This window comes from Lissotriton vulgaris, chromosome 2_1, assembly GCF_964263255.1.
Source record: "Lissotriton vulgaris chromosome 2_1, aLisVul1.2, whole genome shotgun sequence".
NCBI classification, from domain to species: Eukaryota; Metazoa; Chordata; class Amphibia; order Caudata; family Salamandridae; genus Lissotriton; species Lissotriton vulgaris.
The window spans coordinates 770,764,581-770,784,498 of record NC_141687.1 but is presented as its reverse complement, the minus strand read 5'-3'; the positions used below and the strand labels follow the sequence as shown (position 1 = coordinate 770,784,498).

The 19,918-nt window shown below is 45.0% G+C and overlaps 1 protein-coding gene across 3 annotated transcripts in view; it reads right to left on the bottom strand.

The window, feature by feature from the left end:
* ERICH2 (glutamate rich 2) overlaps positions 1-19,918 on the bottom strand; it is a 406,715-nt gene that overhangs the window by 96,006 nt on the left and 290,791 nt on the right. For all 3 annotated transcript variants that reach the window (XM_086958687.1, XM_086958688.1, XM_086958689.1), the window contains one exon: positions 5,952-6,136. In XM_086958687.1, coding sequence (XP_086814813.1) covers positions 5,952-6,136 — 185 coding nt within the window. The remainder of the gene's footprint in view (positions 1-5,951; positions 6,137-19,918) is intronic.

Below are 19,918 nucleotides of genomic sequence, written 5' to 3'. Positions count from 1 at the left end.
CCAAACTTAATGAGAACAGCTTCTTACCAAACTGGTCATACCTTTTGGATTCCCGATCCGGAGGGGCGGTCGAGAATGCGGTCTGGGAAGTTGAGGCCTGGATCACCAGGCTCTCGGGGGTGGGGTGAACGGACAGGAAATTGGGGTCACCCGGAGACGGGTGGTGGCGTCGGGCCACGTTCCTATCCACAGAGAGGCCTGTGGAGGGCTTGGTCCAGGGTACCCAGCAGAACCTCAGTGAGGGCCTCGTTGAACGGCAGGAGAGGCTCCGAGGAGCTTGCCTGCGGTTTGAGGACCTCAGTGAGGAGGTTAGTCCTCACGGCCGCGACAGGGAGCTCAAGAGCCAAGGCCTTGACTACCCGAGTCAACACCACACTGTACGCAGCCCCCTCCTCCGTAGCCACGGTAGGAGGGGAGACAAAACCAGTGTCGCGCGAAGTGTCCAGACCACTGACATCCTCAAGTTCGTTCGCCCAGTCCTGACTTAATTGATACTGCAGTGCCAGAGGGTCTTCAGACCCCTCCCAAACCCCCTCGTCATCCATCTCCTGGAGGTCAGGAAGAAATGATTGAGCCAGATCGTCGGCGAAAGGCTCACCTATCGGTGTCGAAGACAGCGCCGGACTGCGCCGGTCTGACGCTGGATCCGGACCGGGGTGTGTATTCGGGACGATGACGCCTGAAGACAGCGCAGGGTCTGGATCCGGAGTCAGGCAGGGGAGGGTCAGGGTGGGGGGGATGTAAAATACAGGATAAGGACCATTAGAGGTAAGTATCGAAAAAAAAAAAAACGAATTTCGTTGCCCACGCTGCATCACATTTGGCGATGCAGAGTGGGCAACGATTTTTTTTTCTTTGACACTTACCTCTAATGGTCCTTATCCTGTATTTTACATCCCACCACCCTGACCCTCCCCTGCCTGATGTCACCGCCCCAGAATAATGCCCGGCACGGGCCGTGTCTGGTGGTACTGAGTGGTATTTGGAGTGCATGTTGCATTGAGTGCAGTGTAATTATGTGGCGTGCAATTATGTGGCACTGTGCGGTATTTGGAGTGTATGTTGCATGACGTGAAGTGTAATTTTGTGGCGTGTAATTATGTGGCACTGAGAGGTATTGTTTGGAGTGTATGTTGCATTGAGTGCATTGTACTTATGTAGCATATAATTATGTTGCCCTGAGTAGTATTGTGTGGAGTGTGTGTTGCATTCAGTAGAGTGCAATTATGTGGCGTGTAATTATGTGGCACTGAGATGTTTTTGGAGTGTATGTTGCATTGAGTGCAGTGTAATTATGTGGCGTGTAGTTATGTGGCACTGAGTTGTATTGGGAGTGTATGTTGCATTGAGTGGAGTTTAATTATGTGGTGTGTTATTATGTGGCACTGAGTGGTATTTGGAGTGCATGTTGCATTGAGTGCAGAATAATTATGTGGCGTGTAACTATGTGGCACTGAGTGGTATTTGGAGTGTATGTTGCATGAGGTGCAGTGTAATTATGGGGCGTGTAGTTATGTGGCACTGAGTGGTATTTGGAGTGATTGTTGCGTTGAGTGCAGTGGAATTATGTGGAGAGCAGTTGAATTATGTGGAGTGTAATTATGTGGCACTGAGTGGTATTTGGAGTGTATGTTGCATAGAGTGTAGTGTAATTATGTGGTGTGTAATTATGTGGCACTGAGTGGTATTCGGAGTGTATGTTGCATTGAGTGCAGTGTAATTATGTGGCATGTAATTATGTGGTACTGAGTGGTATTTGGAGTGTATGTTGCGCCGGTCTGACGCTGGATCCGGACCGGGGTGTGTATTCGGGACGATGACGCCCGAAGACAGCGCAGGGTCTGGATCCGGAGTCAGGCAGGGGAGGGTCAGGGTGGGGGGGATGTAAAATACAGGATAAGGACCATTAGAGGTAAGTATCGAAAAAAAAAAAAACGAATTTCGTTGCCCACGCTGCATCACATTTGGCGATGCAGAGTGGGCAACGATTTTTTTTTCTTTGACACTTACCTCTAATGGTCCTTATCCTGTATTTTACATCCCACCACCCTGACCCTCCCCTGCCTGATGTCACCGCCCCAGAATAATGCCCGGCACGGGCCGTGTCTGGTGGTACTGAGTGGTATTTGGAGTGCATGTTGCATTGAGTGCAGTGTAATTATGTGACGGGTAATTATGTGGCACTGATTGGTATTTGGAGTGTATGTTGCATTGAGTGCAGTGTAATTATGTGGAGTGTAATTATGTGGCACTGAGTGGTATTTGGAGTGTATGTTGCATTGAGTGCAGTGTATTTATGTGGCGTGCAATTATGTGGCACTGTGCGGTATTTGGAGTGTATGTTGCATGACGTGAAGTGTAATTTTGTGGCGTGTAATTATGTGGCACTGAGAGGTATTGTTTGGAGTGTATGTTGCATTGAGTGCATTGTACTTATGTAGCATATAATTATGTTGCCCTGAGTAGTATTGTGTGGAGTGTGTGTTGCATTCAGTAGAGTGCAATTATGTGGCGTGTAATTATGTGGCACTGAGATGTTTTTGGAGTGTATGTTGCATTGAGTGCAGTGTAATTATGTGGCGTGTAGTTATGTGGCACTGAGTTGTATTGGGAGTGTATGTTGCATTGAGTGGAGTTTAATTATGTGGTGTGTTATTATGTGGCACTGAGTGGTATTTGGAGTGCATGTTGCATTGAGTGCAGAATAATTATGTGGCGTGTAACTATGTGGCACTGAGTGGTATTTGGAGTGTATGTTGCATGAGGTGCAGTGTAATTATGGGGCGTGTAGTTATGTGGCACTGAGTGGTATTTGGAGTGATTGTTGCGTTGAGTGCAGTGGAATTATGTGGAGAGCAGTTGAATTATGTGGAGTGTAATTATGTGGCACTGAGTGGTATTTGGAGTGTATGTTGCATAGAGTGTAGTGTAATTATGTGGTGTGTAATTATGTGGCACTGAGTGGTATTCGGAGTGTATGTTGCATTGAGTGCAGTGTAATTATGTGGCATGTAATTATGTGGTACTGAGTGGTATTTGGAGTGTATGTTGCGCTGAGCGCAGCGTAAATAGTTAGCATATAATTATGTGACACTGAGTGGTATTTGGAGTGTATGTTGCATTGAGCGCAGTGTAATTATGGGGTGTGTAATTATGTGGCACTGGGTGGTATTTGGAGTGTATGTTGCATTGAGTGCAGTGTAATTATGTGGCGTGTAACTATGTGGCACTGCGTGGTATTAGGAGTGTATGTTGCATTGAGTTCAGTGTAATTATGTGGTGTTTAATTATGTGGCACTGAGTGGTTTTTGGAGTGTATGTTGCATTGAGTGCAGTGTAATTATGTGGCGTGTAGTTATGTGGCACTGAGTGGTATTGGAAGTGTATGTTGCTTTCAGTGGATTTTAATTATGTGGCGTATTATGATGTGGCGCTGAGTGGTATTTGGAGTGTATGTTGCATTGAGTGCAGTGTAATTATGTGGCGTGTAATTATGTGGCACTGAGTGGTATTTGGAGCGTATGTTGCATTGAGTGCAGTGTAATTATGTGGCGTGTAATTATGTGGTACTGAGTGGTATTAGGAGTGAAAGTTGCATTGAGTACAGTGTAATTATGTGACGGGTAATTATGTGGCACTGAGTGGTATTTGGAGTGTATGTTGCGTTGAACGCAGTGTCAATATGTAGGATATAATTATGTGACACTGAGTGGTATTGTCTGGAGTGTATGTTGCATTGATCACTGTGTAATTATGTAGCATATCATTATGTGGCACTGAGTGGTATTGTGTGGCGTGTGTGTTGCATTCAGTAGAGTGTAATTATGTGGCATGTAATTATGTGGCACTGAGTGGCATTTGGAGTGTATGTTGCATTGAGTGCAGTGAAATTATGTGGTGTGTAATTATGTGACACTGAGTTGTATTTGGAGTGTATGTTGCATGGAGTGCGTGTAATTATGTGGCGTGTTACTATGTGACACTGAGTGGTATTTGGAGTGTATGTTGCATGGAGTGCAGTGTAATTATGTGGCGTGTAATTATGCGGCACTGAGTGGTATTTGGAGTGAAAGTTGCATTGAGTACAGTGTAATTATGTGGCAATAAGTTATATTTGAAGTGTATGTTGCATTGAGTGCAGTTTAATTATGTGGCATGTAATTATGTGGCACTGAGTGGTATTTGGAGTGTATGTTGCTTTGAGTGCAGTGTAATTATGTGGCACTGAGTGGTATTTGGAGTGTATGTTGCATTGAGTGCAATGTAATTATGTGACAGGTAATTATGTGGCACTGAGTGGTATTTGGAGTGTATGTTGCATGGAGTGCAGTGTAATTATGTGGCGTGTAATTATGTGGCACCAAGTGGTATTTGGAGTTTATGTTGCATTGAGCACAGTGTAATTATGTAGCATGTAACTATGTGGCACTGAATGGTATTGTGTGGAGTGTATGTTGTATTCAGTAGAGTGTAATTGTGTGTGAGGGTTCAGTGTGTGCGAGGGTGCAGTGTGTGAGGGTGCAGAGGGTGTGAGGGTGCAGAGTGTGTGAGGGTGCAGAGTGTGTGAGGGTGGAGTGTGTGAGGGTGCAGTGTGTGAGGTGCAGTGTGGCATTAAAAAGTATACTGCTTCTGTGTTTGCACTCAGACATAACTGTACAGGTCATAATAGTTGTGGTATTTAATATTATAGTGCTGCTATATCAATAAATGCACATCACTTGCAGTATACTCTATACATCAACATAAATAGTAAAATAAAAGACCTATAGGTTGCAATGCATAGTGCGCTCCGCACTGTTGGTAGTACGTAAATTTAATAATGAGAAAGGACAGTTTTTGAATAAAGTGTCCTTGAAGCGCTGATGAAGGATGTACAAAGAGCGTCTACTAATAACTTTGTTACCTCAAAGTAACAATACGGAGCCAGTTAGAAAAAAGGGTAAAATACCGGCAACTAGCACACAAGTAAAGGCTTCATAAATAAACGAAGCGCAATAAATAAAAGCATCTGTAACCGAAAAAAAGTACAGGCTCCATTGATTAATACAGTGCAGTCAAGTGATGTCCTCGCCCAAAACACGCAAAAACATACCCTTCACGAGGTAACAGACTCGCCAATAGGAAAAACCAAACGGTCAGGCCTAGGCAAGGTGGTGTGACGGGAAACAAGGACTGGGCTAGAAGGGAGGGGGTGGCAAAGCAGCTGGGGTGTTGCTTGTAATCAACAAGCTCTGGCATTGCGTGAAGGCGGGCGTGGGAGCGGATTCCTTTGAAGTGTGAACCAGCATGAATGCGGAGAAAGGCTCACAGGCTGACAAATGGTGTGTGATGTGCACGCGCTCGCACACATGCACTGCAGAGTATTCTCCTCTGCTGATGTCTAAATCAGGCACTTACTCTTTTGTGGGTGAGTGCATGGCACTATCTGAACCCTTCCCATTTAGTAGAATGTATGCCTTTATTTCCAGCCACTCCCCCTTATCCCTCCCACATTTTCTACTACGTAGTAAACGTACATGTGCTCGCTTCTTCCAAAAAGAGAAGCTAGGAGATGTGGAGGTGGATATTTACACTTGTAGGCTTGTGAATAGCATTTTATTGTAATTTAATAGTACTATTGAAGCACTACTAAATATACACAAAAATGAGGTTTGTGGATAGGTCCCACAGTGTAAGCATGAGCAATTACACCAACAGTTGTAAAGGACACAGGACCGGACTGTCATTAAAATAAATGCAGTGCCAATCATTAACCAATCCTCAACAATAGCAGAACATTTGATATTTTTCAAATCAATAACATTATTTTCTGTTATCTGGTACAAGTGATAAGGGAATTACTCCCTAGTCTCATCAAGAAATCCAGTTCTTCACCAGTGTAAACAAATTAAGCAGGGAATCCATACATCAAGTTAACGTATATGCAAAGTAATGAAATTAAATGTATATACCTCTGCCATTAATTCAATGGGTGCTTTTTCATTCACCTCGCATTCATCAATAACGCTGTCTGTATCACCATCGTCATCATCATCATCATCATCTGTGGATTCTGAAAGTTTCTCTGTAGTATTGTGGTTGACAATCACAGTTGACTGGGCATTTGCTAGTCTTCTTTTACTGTTTCCCTGTTCACCTAAAATACAAGTTGTCCGTTAAAATCTAATGCAGAGCTATATATAAGATGTAGACCTAATACATAGCCAGAAAAGTAATTTATTAAGCAAACTTTGATGTACTGTTGTAGTATACTGTTATGTCCCTGTGAAAAACCAAAGATGTGTTGGAACCATCTTCTGGTGCAGCAAAAGCAATTTAGGTCTTCCATATTCAGAAGCTGAAATTTGCTAACAACAGTTTGCCTACTGTCACGTGGTTATAGTAGGTCCGGTTAAGAAACGTCATTTTAAATGCTCACGTTCTAAAGTTGCCTTCTCTCCCTGAACATGATGACATTAGATACACATTCTTTTGCGTGCACTTACAGGATATTGTTCTCAGTGGCTGCTCGCATAGGGCGTGCTGCGGGGCAGTGGGGCGAGGGGGGACGGGCAGGGAGGGAGTAGTAAACTCGGACATAAGACGGAATGGAGGAAAGCAATAATTACTTACTTTCCTCCGTTCCGTCGTATGTCTGAGTTTACAACCCCCTCCTGCCCCTCCCCAACCCCTCTGCACCGCCCTGCAGCATGCCCTATTCGAGCCGCCACTGTTTATTCTGCAAACCAAGTTTTGCTACCATTTCGTAGGCACTGTACCAGAACACCTTGAACATTCCGTACAAGGGCTAAGTGTAATAAACAGTAGCGAACTGGCCAGGGCTTCAGCATGGTAATATAGATGATGGTATTATATAAACAACATCTAGCCTTTGCTTGTACAGAGTAGCATTTCGCTGCCACTGAGAGGTCAATCCATGCTGGAACTCCAGCTCAGCTGGTTCCTGTTTACCTCATGCGAGGGATGCTGTCCAGCTCTACAACAAGAGGGGCATCTTGATTACATTAACTCACAGGTAATGGGGAGTTAGATCACCTTACAGGGATTTGGCAGATCCACTTACCCTAGACATGATAGGTTAGAATGTGCTAGGTAGGAGTACACTATATTGCAGTACGTGTATGCAAGCATATATTCCCTGTAATAAACAAGATGGTTATACTGTTCACCTTTTTCAACAATCATGTAATGCTATTCACATGATTCTGTTTCCTTCTATTGATTATTCCAGCACAAGTATTTTACTCAATAATCACAATGCTTCAATAAATATTAAACATACGTACTGTATATTTCTTGTGTATCCTTTTGGGTATGCATGAGTAACTAAACGAAAGGGTTCTAGATCCGTTACCAAAATTTCTTTGGGGAGTCAGGGGAATAGTAATGTTCTTAGGTTGCACATCCATTTGTTACCCTGTAAGGTTAGGGGTAAAGATGGTGCACTGTGAGCAAGCAGGACTTCGGTCAAAATATTGGGATGGTGTGCATAGAATCAATCTTGCACAATTCTGATGGTTATGTTGTCCAAGAAATGTACAGTTTTCCTTGGGAAAGTATGAGCCAAACAACATGGCGCCACCAACGTTTAGCTTGGGTTCTTGCTTAATGGATCGCCTGAGTAGTTTTCTTTGTATACCCAAAGACCCCTACTCACCTACCACGAGGAGACGTCCATGGTATTCGGGAAAAAATCCTCCTCAGCTGAATAGGTAAACACTATGTATTGGCTAGAGGTTATTGAAACTTGAACTTTTCAAAGGATTGCCCCGTAAATGTACCCTCTCTGATTCCACATATTCAAATAGCTGAGGACGAACCAGCAATTAACACACCAGCTAACTGCAGACATGCGGTTACACAAATGAAGTTACAACGTGGTCTGCCCCAGACGGGGAGACATTACATTTACGGTTGAGGCCCACAAATTATTTATATATATATATAACATAAATAACTATTAATGGGTTACATTCCTCGCAACTAATACAACTACAAAACTGTTTCACACATAAATGGCAGTAGCAGTTCATAACAACTACACAGCTTATTGGGCACTAAAAATATCACTAACTTACCAAGAGCATCAAACAATAATGTTAGACAAGTTCCCTTTACAAATAAGGGAGCAAAATGGCTAGTTCTAACAAGTTACACATCTTATCCAGATATAGACAATCTGACAGCTCCAGAGCTACGTATGCTAATCTTGTTAAAACATATAGATGTTTAACACAATTTTTCCTTCGAGCCCTGCAAGGGCTGCTCAAGCTGCACATCCACAATTGGCTACACCTGGAATTAATCCACAAACCATCAATGCAGTCATGGCTCAATCCCTATCAGAAGGTAGGACATTCCAGACTGGATTGCACAAAAGACAACCATCTTGAAGCAGTGTTTCTCCATATGGCACCTCGGGAAAAACAGAGAATTCTCATAGTACGCTTGCCAAAGGGGATGGCTCCGCCAATGGAAGATGGCAACATTTGGAGTACAGTCTTTGCTGCAGTATATACAAGAACACATGGTACACCCTCATTAGCTGTTTTTCCATAGGTGTTTAAACAGATACAAAATTAGTACGGGCAGCCCCTGCCCTAGATTTGGGGATGAAACTGATGGGCCACTTTGCTGCAGTATCCACCATAATGTTGTGTAACATTAAAGGGGAAGCAGCAGTGTTGGCTGTACGCCAACGACTCACAAAATTGACTCAACAGGAGCACGAGTTACCAAAAATGATTGAGGAAACCCATGCAACAATAGGTAGAGATCATTTGGGAGCCAGACCTAGTAAAAGAGTAAAACATTTCATCTGCTCAGATTCCCGGAGTGGGGGATCGAGTCGTACTTAATTTAAACTGCAGGTTAGGTTTAATCCTAGCAGCACATGAAGGTCTAGCACCTGCTCATGCAGGGGTGGCAGCTACAATTTCATTATTGCAGCAACGCTATTGGTGGCAAGGTCTATACGAACAGACCCAGGACCCAGTCCTCAAATGCAACATTTGTCAGCAAATGAAGGTTTACTCCTTAGCGCCTCCACTGGAGACACCTCTATTGATCTCAGACAAGCCTCTTTCTTGTGTTTACTTGAACCACTGCTGCCCTCTACAATCTGATGGGGCTTACAATTACATCTTGGTAGCATTGGATTCCTGCTCTCGAATCCTATAGGTTTGGCCACAGCGATCAGCTAATGCACAAACTGTTATGAAAGATCTGCAAGTCTTTATTGGGGCATACACAGTAAACACATTTCATTTGGACCACGGTCCAGCACCTGCCTCCAGGACTTACAAAAACAACATGGAAAAATTGTGTGTGACTGTGCTGTACTCCTCCCCCTTCAATCCCGAGGGAAATACATTAGTGAAGGAAGAACCGGGAATTAAAGCAGTGTATTAGGTTTATGTCGCAGTTGGATTCATCACCTGTATGGGATCCAGAGGGCCCTAAACAATCAGAATAAAAAATCCTTGGGTGGTTGGACTTGCTATGAGATCCTGTTTGGGGTTAAGATGTGCGTTCCCGATCTTGACTGTCACAGTACAGTGGCAGCAGAAACACAGTTTGACACCAATGAAAGTTTGGATGTTTTACAACTTTCAAGAACCTCAGAGCAACCTCCAGCAGAAACGTTCCTCCACTAGAGTGAAGGAAGCACCAGCAACTCCTGGTTGTATCCCCAAGATTGGTGAGCTATGCTGGGAGAAGATAGTGGACAAGAAGGAATTTGGGCCATCTTACAGAGCGCCTATACCAGTCTTGGCCGGTGAAGGTACAAGAACTGTCCTTCCTTTCACCCCTTGCTCGCTGCAAAAACAAGAGATGTGTGCGGTAATACACAGTAGGCCAACAGGGCTCCTAGTTAGTTACCTGCCTCCTCTCACCACCCTACAGGAAGTCCCTATGGAAGCTTTGATCAGCAATGGAGCTTCTTCTCCTCTACAGGGGAAAGTTAACACTGAAGTATCAATTCTTTCTGTTACATCAACAAATATCTTACAAACTTCATGCACAGAAACTTAGATTTCATTTTCAGCAAACAGACAAAGATGGGAGCTGCAGGAAACATAACAACACAGAAGTCAACTCCTAGTTCTACACTGCCAAAAATAGATCGAACATCTTCCGGCTACTTTATCGACTATGATGAATTCTCTTTAGATTCACCTGACGAACCTGAGGTAGACGGCATGAATTATACTTTTGGTTGAAAAAGAGATACTGTATTCCGCCGTGGATGTACATTTAAATTACAATTTCGTTACTTTTCCTTTTCATTTCGATTGGTTTTGTGACTGCCTTTTTTCTTGATTCTGAATGGACACTGTCTCCATGAATGCCCTGCTTTTGAGCTGGTGAACTTGATTTTAACAGCCCGTGCTTCATCACACAAAGTGAAAAGAGACCTTTCCCCGGTGAACATTTGTCCTGTTCCGATAGCTCAAGGAATTGTTGGGGATAAGGTATCAAATTATATATTTGGGCCAGCTGAATTAATTCAAATTCCTTATGTGTTAAAAATGTCTCTGCATTAAGGAGAACATGAGTAATTTAGATTACTGTTACTGTAATAGAGAAACCCCCTCTTAGACAATTCTGGAACCTCGCAATTAATGAAAAAAGGCACAGCGTCTTATTCGTTGTATTTTTGTATTTATCTGAAAAATTCATTCAATAAATATTTCAAACAATTCATACAACGACTGTTAAAGTGAATATAAAGTGCAAAATCAGTGACAATGGTGAATAGTGGTCACGTGGTGAGGCAAGGAAGAGCCCGATAAGCTGACAGATGGCAGCGAATGCATTGAACTCGGAGCCTGCGTTTCCATCCCTTCACTACTAGGAAGCGGATTACAAGGCCATTGTGCCCCAACCTAATAGGCGATTCACCACGACTTGTTAACTCTGGACTGTCGTGCAACACATTCCTGTCTTGATGTAGACCCGCCGCGACCTCAGACATAGGCGCAGAAGGGTCGAAACGTCGACATCCTACAAAGGCCCATAACTTCTAGGCCTCCGCACAAACTTAAAGAAACCTTGAGAATTTCTAGACACTTATCAGTACATGGCCTCCGACAAAGAAAAAAGAACTGTATATAGATGTATATATTGACTGTATAGATCTTGATCCCTAAATGTGCATATTGCCTCACCACGTGACCACTATTCACCATTGACATTGATTTTGCACTTTATATTCGCTTTGACAGTCGTTGTATGAATTGTTTGAAATATTTATTGAATGAATTTAATTCAGATAAATACAAAAATACAACGAATAAGACGCTGTGCCTTTTTTCATTAATTGCGAGGTTCCAGAATTGTGTTGTCTAAGAGGGGGTTCCTCTATTACAGTAACAGTAATCTAAATTACTCATGTTCTTCTCAATGCAGAGACATTTTTAACACATAAGGAATTTGAATTAATTCAGCTGTTCCTGTTGCTCAATTGTCTCATTATTTTTATTGTCATAATCCTCTCTCCGTAAAATCACAATATTTCCGTCCCTATCAGCTTCCCTGATTACAATTGACTCATCCAAGCCTAGATTGATAATAGCACTTCGTTCCTGTATAGACAGGCTAGAATGTTTTGAATATTGGTGACCTTTAGAGTGTTTTAGTCTAGAAATGTATCAAGTTCACCTAAAGTCTTTTTAACAAATAAATCAATATCTGCATATCGATTCCCCTGAGGAGTAAACTTAGACGCAGGTGCTAAACCATTCGTACAACTGTAATCCATTTCAACATCCAAAATCGCGGTTAATTAATCAATTTCAACATCAGTTTCATGAGACAAAGATAGTAATAAATGTATATCCTGGACATTAGAAATTGTTAATTCAGATATTTTTATTTTCCTGTGATCCATAATATATTGTTTGTCATGTACCGAAAAAAAGCTTTTTAATTTTAATCTTGTAGCAAATTTGAAAAGATCAATCTCTAGGTTAACAAAGTCCCAATTCCCATCCAGGCAAAACGACAAACCGTGTTGCAAGACATTCAATTCCATATTAACTGGTCTATCAGATAAATGTATTATTTGTAAGATCTCATTCTTGTTATTGACTGTTGGATCAGGAATTATGTCAGGCCCTATGTTTTGTTCTTGTTCTGACCCCTGGTGCCCATCATTTTATTTTCAACTTTTTCTCCTCCCCCTCCTTGTTTTCCCAAGTTTCTTCTTTTTCCCAGTTTCATACGTTGAATTTCCTCAGAAAAAGAAGACAATTTCACATGTTTAGGCCCCATTCTTTTAGTGGGCCCTGATTCATCAACCGAAGACAGGTCAGAGCTACTATAATGCACTGAGCTTAATTCAGCAGCATCATCCGTCAACTGTGTCTGCTTGGATTTGTTAATGTCATCAAAGTTTTTAGAAAATGTGAAAATATGTCCAGAATAATAATCCTTCTCATTTTGTCTAATTTGTTTAACTTACTTTCCTTAATGCCATAAGCATGACCAGAGACTGTCCTAAAAAGGGAATGCAAAGAATGTTGCCTGCATTGTGGTAATTTGAGTGCAGAAATGGGTGCCTAGGTCAGGTGAGGGACTGACATTCGTCGAAGTCAGACTAGTGTCCACTTGGCGTCCGAGAGGACAATCAGGGCGGTCACCTCTTCGGGCAGCATTAGCATCAACAAACCAGGTCCCAGTGTGGTTTTTGGCGCCAAAAATGTGCCAGAACAGGAGCCGGAGACAAGTTTGTCTCAGAATGACTAGCTGGCACTGAGGGCGAACCAGCCTGCAGTATTCCAGATTGAAAGACTCTTCGTTCCTTGAGGTCTGAAGGTGTGCCAGAGGGAGTCAGTAAGAAATCAAAGACCTGGAGCATGGATGTGTTAAGACTCCTCAATCTGGGGTGGCATGGCATAATACCCTGTAAATTTGTGGTGTGACGAATGCAAAAACCACAGTTGATGGACAGAATGCAGAACAATGTCATACATTCACCCCAGTAGAGATCTGGGCCTAAATCCATCGTTTTTTGCACTCCACACCACCCCAGTTCAGACATGGCCATATACAAATCAGCCTTGACCCTGTGCCTCATGGAAACAGTCCAGCCCGAACTGCCAAGCCATGTATTTCCTGGACCGGAATCAAGCATCCTAGGACCGGTTTCGGGCTATCAGCCGTATTCAGCCAGGATAGCTTGACTCCAGTAGTGTGGAGGGCATGGGACTCTCGTCTGAGCATACCCATCCCTCTCGGGGTGACAAATGCAAAAACCACAGTTGATGGACAGAATGAAGAACAATGTCATACATTCACCCCAGTACAGAGATCTGGGCCTAAATCCATCGTATTTTGGCACTCCACACCACCCCAGTTCAGACATGGCCATATGCAAATCAGTCTTGACCTTGACGGAACCAGCTCCAGAATCGACTCCGAAGTTGGCCAACTCCGTGAGTGTGATCAAAATGGCTGGTTACACCTCTAGCACTTATTTGGGGGAGTGTCACCCAAGCACTTGCTCGGGGAAGTGTGAGCAGAGTGAAGGAGTGGAACTTTGCTTTGATTTCTTGTGTTTTTGCATTTAACTGAAGATTTGGAGCATGAAGAATACCAGCCTCTGAAGTGGCACCTTCAACTCTGGGAATGGGATTAGAACTGGGATCGAAGCTTCGACGCGGTACAGGACTTGGAGTGGTGCCAACGCAGATTTTATATTACACTTGGTAACAAAGTTTTGCATCATTTTCTCTGGTGCCCTTTGAGTTCATGGATGCACAATCTCTTTAGGTCATGGAGTCGTGGTTTGACCCCTGACACCACAGGCACACCTGGTGGGGATCCATCAAAGATATCGGTTTGTTACAGCTCCTACAGGGCTTGAAACCTGTCTTTTTAGGGGGTATTGCACATTGAGTAAGTTTGGAGAACAAAACCAAAGTAAAGTGTCTTTGAAAGACAACAGGAAGCTCCAGGTCTGCGTCTGATGGTGAGGAAAGAAAGGAACTGATGCCAAAGCCTGGGAGTGGCGCCTATAAAGGCCCCACATGCCATTTCTGGAGCTTAATGTCATCAGTGCGGAGCCGCAAGGCACCATCTTCCAGAGAGCAGAAGTACTCCTCAAACGTTTTCTGGATCCAGTCTGACCCCAGGGGAATATTCAAAAGGGGAAGAATCTGCACCTAGAAACAAGATTTTAGAAATTAAATCTATTAAAACATGATGCATCTTGGCAAATCTCCTTAATCAACTTCTTGTTGTGTTATTAATGTACAGGAGAACTGCAGCTGTCAATTTGGACATATTTCAGATTCCCACTCACTCCTCCACACCTGTACCACGCTCAGATACATATGGTCACAGAGTGGACAAACTGTCACCACCAACATAGGAAATGGGACTAAGAACATAAATTTAATAATATCAACACGGTAAAGGAACACGCAGAGCTAGTAAGTGCTACTCGCATACTACAAACAATAAAACATGTCTATCTCTTAAACATTCTCATTCATTCCATTTCTAATAGCTGTGTCCCATAACACAACCCACCTCAGTTTTTATCAAGCATGGCATGGAAACTTTTTCCAACTAGGCTGAAAGCAAACACTTCTAACCACACATCCACATGGTGTAGCATACTATTCATGTGGATGCACACTTCAGTGCCGCATTTAAGGGTAATAGGTGCTATACACTATCTCACATGGAAATGCTGTTTCTCTCTTTAGTTTTCCATTCTTCGATTTCATGCAATCTCAAAAAGCCCTCTAATACGGTTGTCCTAGAGCCCTGCATGAAACAAATATGGTTTTGACTTTAAACTACTGTTTGTTTAGATTGGCTATCTATCAATGGAATTACCATCTCCTTAGCTTCCATATACTGCATGCAGTCTCTCTCTGAGTATAGCATGCCTAACTGCCTTATTCTATATTAATGTATCTCAGCAAATTGCTGTCAGCTCATTTCATAGATCGAAATCACTCCTACTTTGAAATCATATCCCTACAACCAAACAATACTTAGGGTCCTGATTTAGATATCAGCGGATGAGTTACTCCGTCACAACAAGGATGGATATCCCGTCTTCCAAAATCTAAATTCTGTAGGATGTTATGGGATTTAGATTATGGTGGGTGGGACTTCCATCCACGTTGGGAAAGAGCAACCCATCTGGCAATATCTAAATCAGACCCTTAATCTCCTCCAGCCTATCTATTCACCCAACCTACTATTTTTATTAAGTAACATAGCCCCCACTAATGAGCATATCTAACACATATTAATTTAACTTACTACAAAACAGCTTGAGTACATACAGGTTATGTTTTCATTCAGAGGACAATACTAATCCAAATAACTAACATTAACCAATAACAACTGGATTGACGACTAAACTTGGGTTCCGGAGTAGAGTGCTATTCACGTCAAAGTGCTTCAGTGCCTCACCATGGGTAGTGAGTGCTATATAAATTCACTACAATACAACACAACATAATACAATCCTGGTCTGCACAAAAAGGCGCTCAGTCACTCAGTCATAATTACTTTATTCGGTTAATTAAAACCATAAAAGCATACTACAAAAATTCATTTTTAAAACAATGAAAAAACGTGAACATACATGTCTTTCCAACATGGTAAAGAATCTCATTCAAGAACTTTAGGTAATTAAAATTTTCTTGGACATAGTAGTCAACCAGTTCACCAAGCAATTCATTATGATTAAAAATGGTTAAAATATATCAAATTATGGGGGCGTGGCTTGGTCAGCCAACATGGCGGACGCAGCTTGAGTAAGCTCCACGCGTCCACACCATTAATCCGAGTGAGTACTGCTTAAATCCGCCTCTGTGCAGCACATCGGGCAACAGAGGGACCTCTAATCAGCACGGGACACCACGCGTGGAGCTGTGGAGCGGAGAGATGATTGCGGCAGTGCTTCAACATTGAGGCTCTCCGAGACGTGGCACAGGCTGGGCCCTGGCGCTGCCAGCCTACTATCCTGTCCCTGGCAAAGGATGCGGAACGTTGCACTGGGGCCAGGCCGGGGCCCCAAGGTGAGGAGTGTGGCTGGTGATGGGGGGCCAGGGATGGGCGGATGGCAGTGCTCGCTCACCGGGCCTCCTCGCGGGATTGTTGGAGTGGTTGCTGCCCCGTTCCAAGGCTACGGCCCCAGTCGCGGGAGGGCCTACCGGCCTGGGTCGCCCTTTCCACTCGAGAGGTCGGGCCTGCCTGGGTCCAGATGCTGGCCAGCGGGTGGATGGTGGGGCCCCGCTGAGCCTCCGTTGGTTAGGGGCGTGTGGCGCTGAACGCCAGTCCCGCGTGGCCGCTTCTCCATTTCCTAGCACCGGGGCCTCTTTGCTGGCGTGGCGCGCCCGGACTGTGGTGTGGCAGTCCTGATTTTTGAGCGGCACCACGCTACGAGCGGCCCAGGCGCCGGAGCACTCTTAGTAGATCATTGGCCTGATCGCTATTTGGCAGGCCCTACGGCATATCCTCGGCCCTTGGACACAGCGCTGGAGTGCTAGCGGTGGCCTCCCCCCTTTTTTTCACCCTTGGGAAGCTGTTGTACCTGCCAAGGGCTGCATCGTCCCAGTTGTGACCGCCACTGCTGGGCTTGGACAGTACTGCTAGGGACGGGGGTGCTGTGAATCACCCAAGTGGCACTTCACTGCACAGTGGGTCGCAGCCCCACACTACGCCCTTACACCCCATAGGCCACGTAGTGCCGCAAATTAATACCAGAACCGGGTAATCGACCTGGACGCGGGACGGCGGCGGGGGTTACGTGCAGGCTGGTGGTCCGGCGAGTTAGATCCCGGTAGGGGGGCCTACTTGGCTGGCTGTTACGGGTGGCAGAAGCAGCTGGGCTAGGCCCAGTGCAGCTTTTGGCTCGGGAGCAGCTAGTTTCCGTGAGGGTCGGCTTGTGGTGCCCCTCCCCCCGGTGTCCCCCCCCGGTGCGGTGGTCCTGTGTTGTTAGGACCCTGCACGACTCATCGCGCTCCTAGCTGTCGACCCCCGACATCCTCGGAGTGACCAATCTGCGGCTCCATTATGGGGAAGGACAAGCCTGGCGGCACAAGTACACAACAAAGCACCTTAGATCAGTATACCACGACAACGGGAGGAGGGTCCGCGAGTGGACCTACACCAGACAATGCAGCACTCTTGGCGACCATTACAGAGGCCAGGGACACACTGGATGCCAAAACAGGTACAGTGGTATCGGAAGTCTCATTCCTACGCCATGATGTGAGAAAAGCAGTGGACCGCATTACTGAAGCAGAGGCATAGGTGTCCTCCATTGAGGATACAGTGACCACCTTACAGCAGTGCATCAATAAGCGGACCATGATTTCGCAGGAGCTGGCATCCCGGGTGGAAGACGCTGAGGGCCGCGCCAGAAGAAACAACCTTAGTTTTGTGGGCTTTCCGAGGGTTGTGAGGGTAACTCCATGAACAGCTTTCTCGCCCAGTGCCTCAAAGATCTCCGACCGGCTGATATGGTATCCACGTGCTTCGTAGTTGAGAGAGCCCACTAAGCAGTGACGAGAAAGCCCCCCCCACCCACCCAGGGGAAAGCTTACGGCCAGTTATCGCCAAGTTACGTAACTATGCAGACAGAGATCCAGTGTTGCAATTCTCTAGATCACACAAGGACAAACTAATATTTGAATCTCGGTCGATAATGATATTTCGGACTAAACTCGACAAGTGCAACAGGAAAGACAGTCCTTAACAACAGCAAAATAGAGACTGCGAGATCTTAACATCGCATATATGCTACTCTATCCCGCCAGATTACGTGTCGTGTATAACACCAAGTCTTATTTTTTCGACACACCCGAGGCTGTCTTCGCTTGGACTGACGAACGAGCCTACCTGAAGCGTTACTCCCCACCGCCACTAGAGTCGGACTCCTCCAGAAGTTCGCAGCAAAATAGACCTCGTAGGACAAAATCGAAGGGGAGACACCGAACTGGATCCTAACGTCGCTCTTCCTGCCCTGAGCGGGCATCTTGAATACTCCAATGGCTAAATGTTATAGTTTGGTCCCCGCTGACTGTCCATCATTTGGATATGCTCCGCTTATTCTGCAGCAAGTAGGAGTGGACAATACGGAATGTGGCTGACCAGCCTCAGACACTTGTACCCAAATGTTCATGTTTAATGGGAAGGTTGGGATCCATTGGAGGAGGCACCCTGGGCGGGGTTCTAGGGCGCCCTTCACTGCAACAGATGCTCAGTGTTCTTGCCAGTATCGGGGAGGAGGGATAGGGGGGGGGGGTCTTTAGGGTTCATGGTTACACTAAGTTTAGCTTTTTTACATGCGCAGACACACAATACATCTTTCACTAGGCTTGATGCTAATGATACTTCTACAAACAATACATGGCTACTCAGGCGACTGTTTCCCCATTGGGTACACTGACCGTGGTAACTTGGATTGTTCAGGGGCTACCCAACAAAATCAAATGGGGTGCCCTCCTTTGACCGGCCAAGAGGTATGGAGCTGACATTCTTCTCCTGCAGGAGAGTCATCTTTTGGGTAATAAGGCTCCCTGCTTGACCAGGTTTGGGTATCATTTGATTTACCATGCTGGATTTACAAGTGGTTCCCGAGGGACAGCTATTCTCATTCATCGCCGTGTTCCCTTTCATCCATGTAAAACACTGGGTGGATCCTGGGTGTAGGTATGTTCTCCTGTCAGTTACAATTCATGGAGAACACATTAACTTTGGTAACATTTACGCGCCCCCGCCTCGGGGACTACTTTCGTTGACAACATCACCCGTCTGTGGAGCCAACTTCTGGACGGTATAACTCTTCTTGCAGGGGACTGGAATGATACCATGTTGCTACTTGATAGAAGGCGCGGGTCCGGTGTGTGCCCTCCCACAGCTGTATCAAAATTGTCCCTACTCACCGGCATACTGGGGTGGTCAGACATATGGTGTGAATATCACCCCGCTGAGATCGGCAACACATATATGCCCACGATCCATGTATCTCTGTCCCAGCTAGACTATATGTTCATACCACGTAGCTATATCCATATTTTTTCCCAGGTCTCCCATCTCCCCAGGGGGCTGTCTGATCATTCTCCAGTCACGGTAAAACTTCTCCTACACTTTCAAAAACCTCCCTTTAGGTGGCAAATATCTCCATGGCACCTTCGAGACCCTGATTATCACGAGTTACTTGCCACGAACATCCAGGAGTATCTGGATATAAACGTCGTCTCGGCCCCGTCCAAAGAAACCCTTTGGCAAGCCTCAAAACCTACAATCCAGGGGGTGGACATTAGCTATTGTGCGAATGATAAATGTAAGCACTCCGCCCAACTCGCTAGGATGGCGGCCCGCCATACATCTCTGGAGACACAATACATACATAATCCCAGTCCCTTCCTCCAAAGTATTTATCCCTTACACAACAGCAGCTACAACAACATCTCATGGACGAGGCGAAGAAAATCTGGCTAGCGTCACAACACCGTGTGACGCTAGCCAGTGGGGGAACAAATCAAGCAGAATGATACATAGACTGTGACAAGCTGAGTGGTCCCTAGCCACCGTTCCAACTATCCCAGGAACGGATGGTGTCTTGCATACCTCTCCAGAAGATGTTGTCGCAGAATTTGCACGTTACCTCTTCACACTATATACACGGAAAGTACAGCTCTCAGAGGCCCTTATTGCAGAGTTTCTTCGGGATATCCACCCCCCCAACCCCCCGAGACTAACAGATCAGATGAGAGACCAACTTGATGCTCCCAATACAGTTGATGACTTAACGGAGGCGTTGGTTGTGATGTGTCTGGGGCAGGCCCCTGATCCCAATGGGTTTCCCATGGAGTTCCTCCAATCACATATGTCCACACTGGGCCCACATTTGTTGGAGGCAATGCAATGCGCCCTTGAA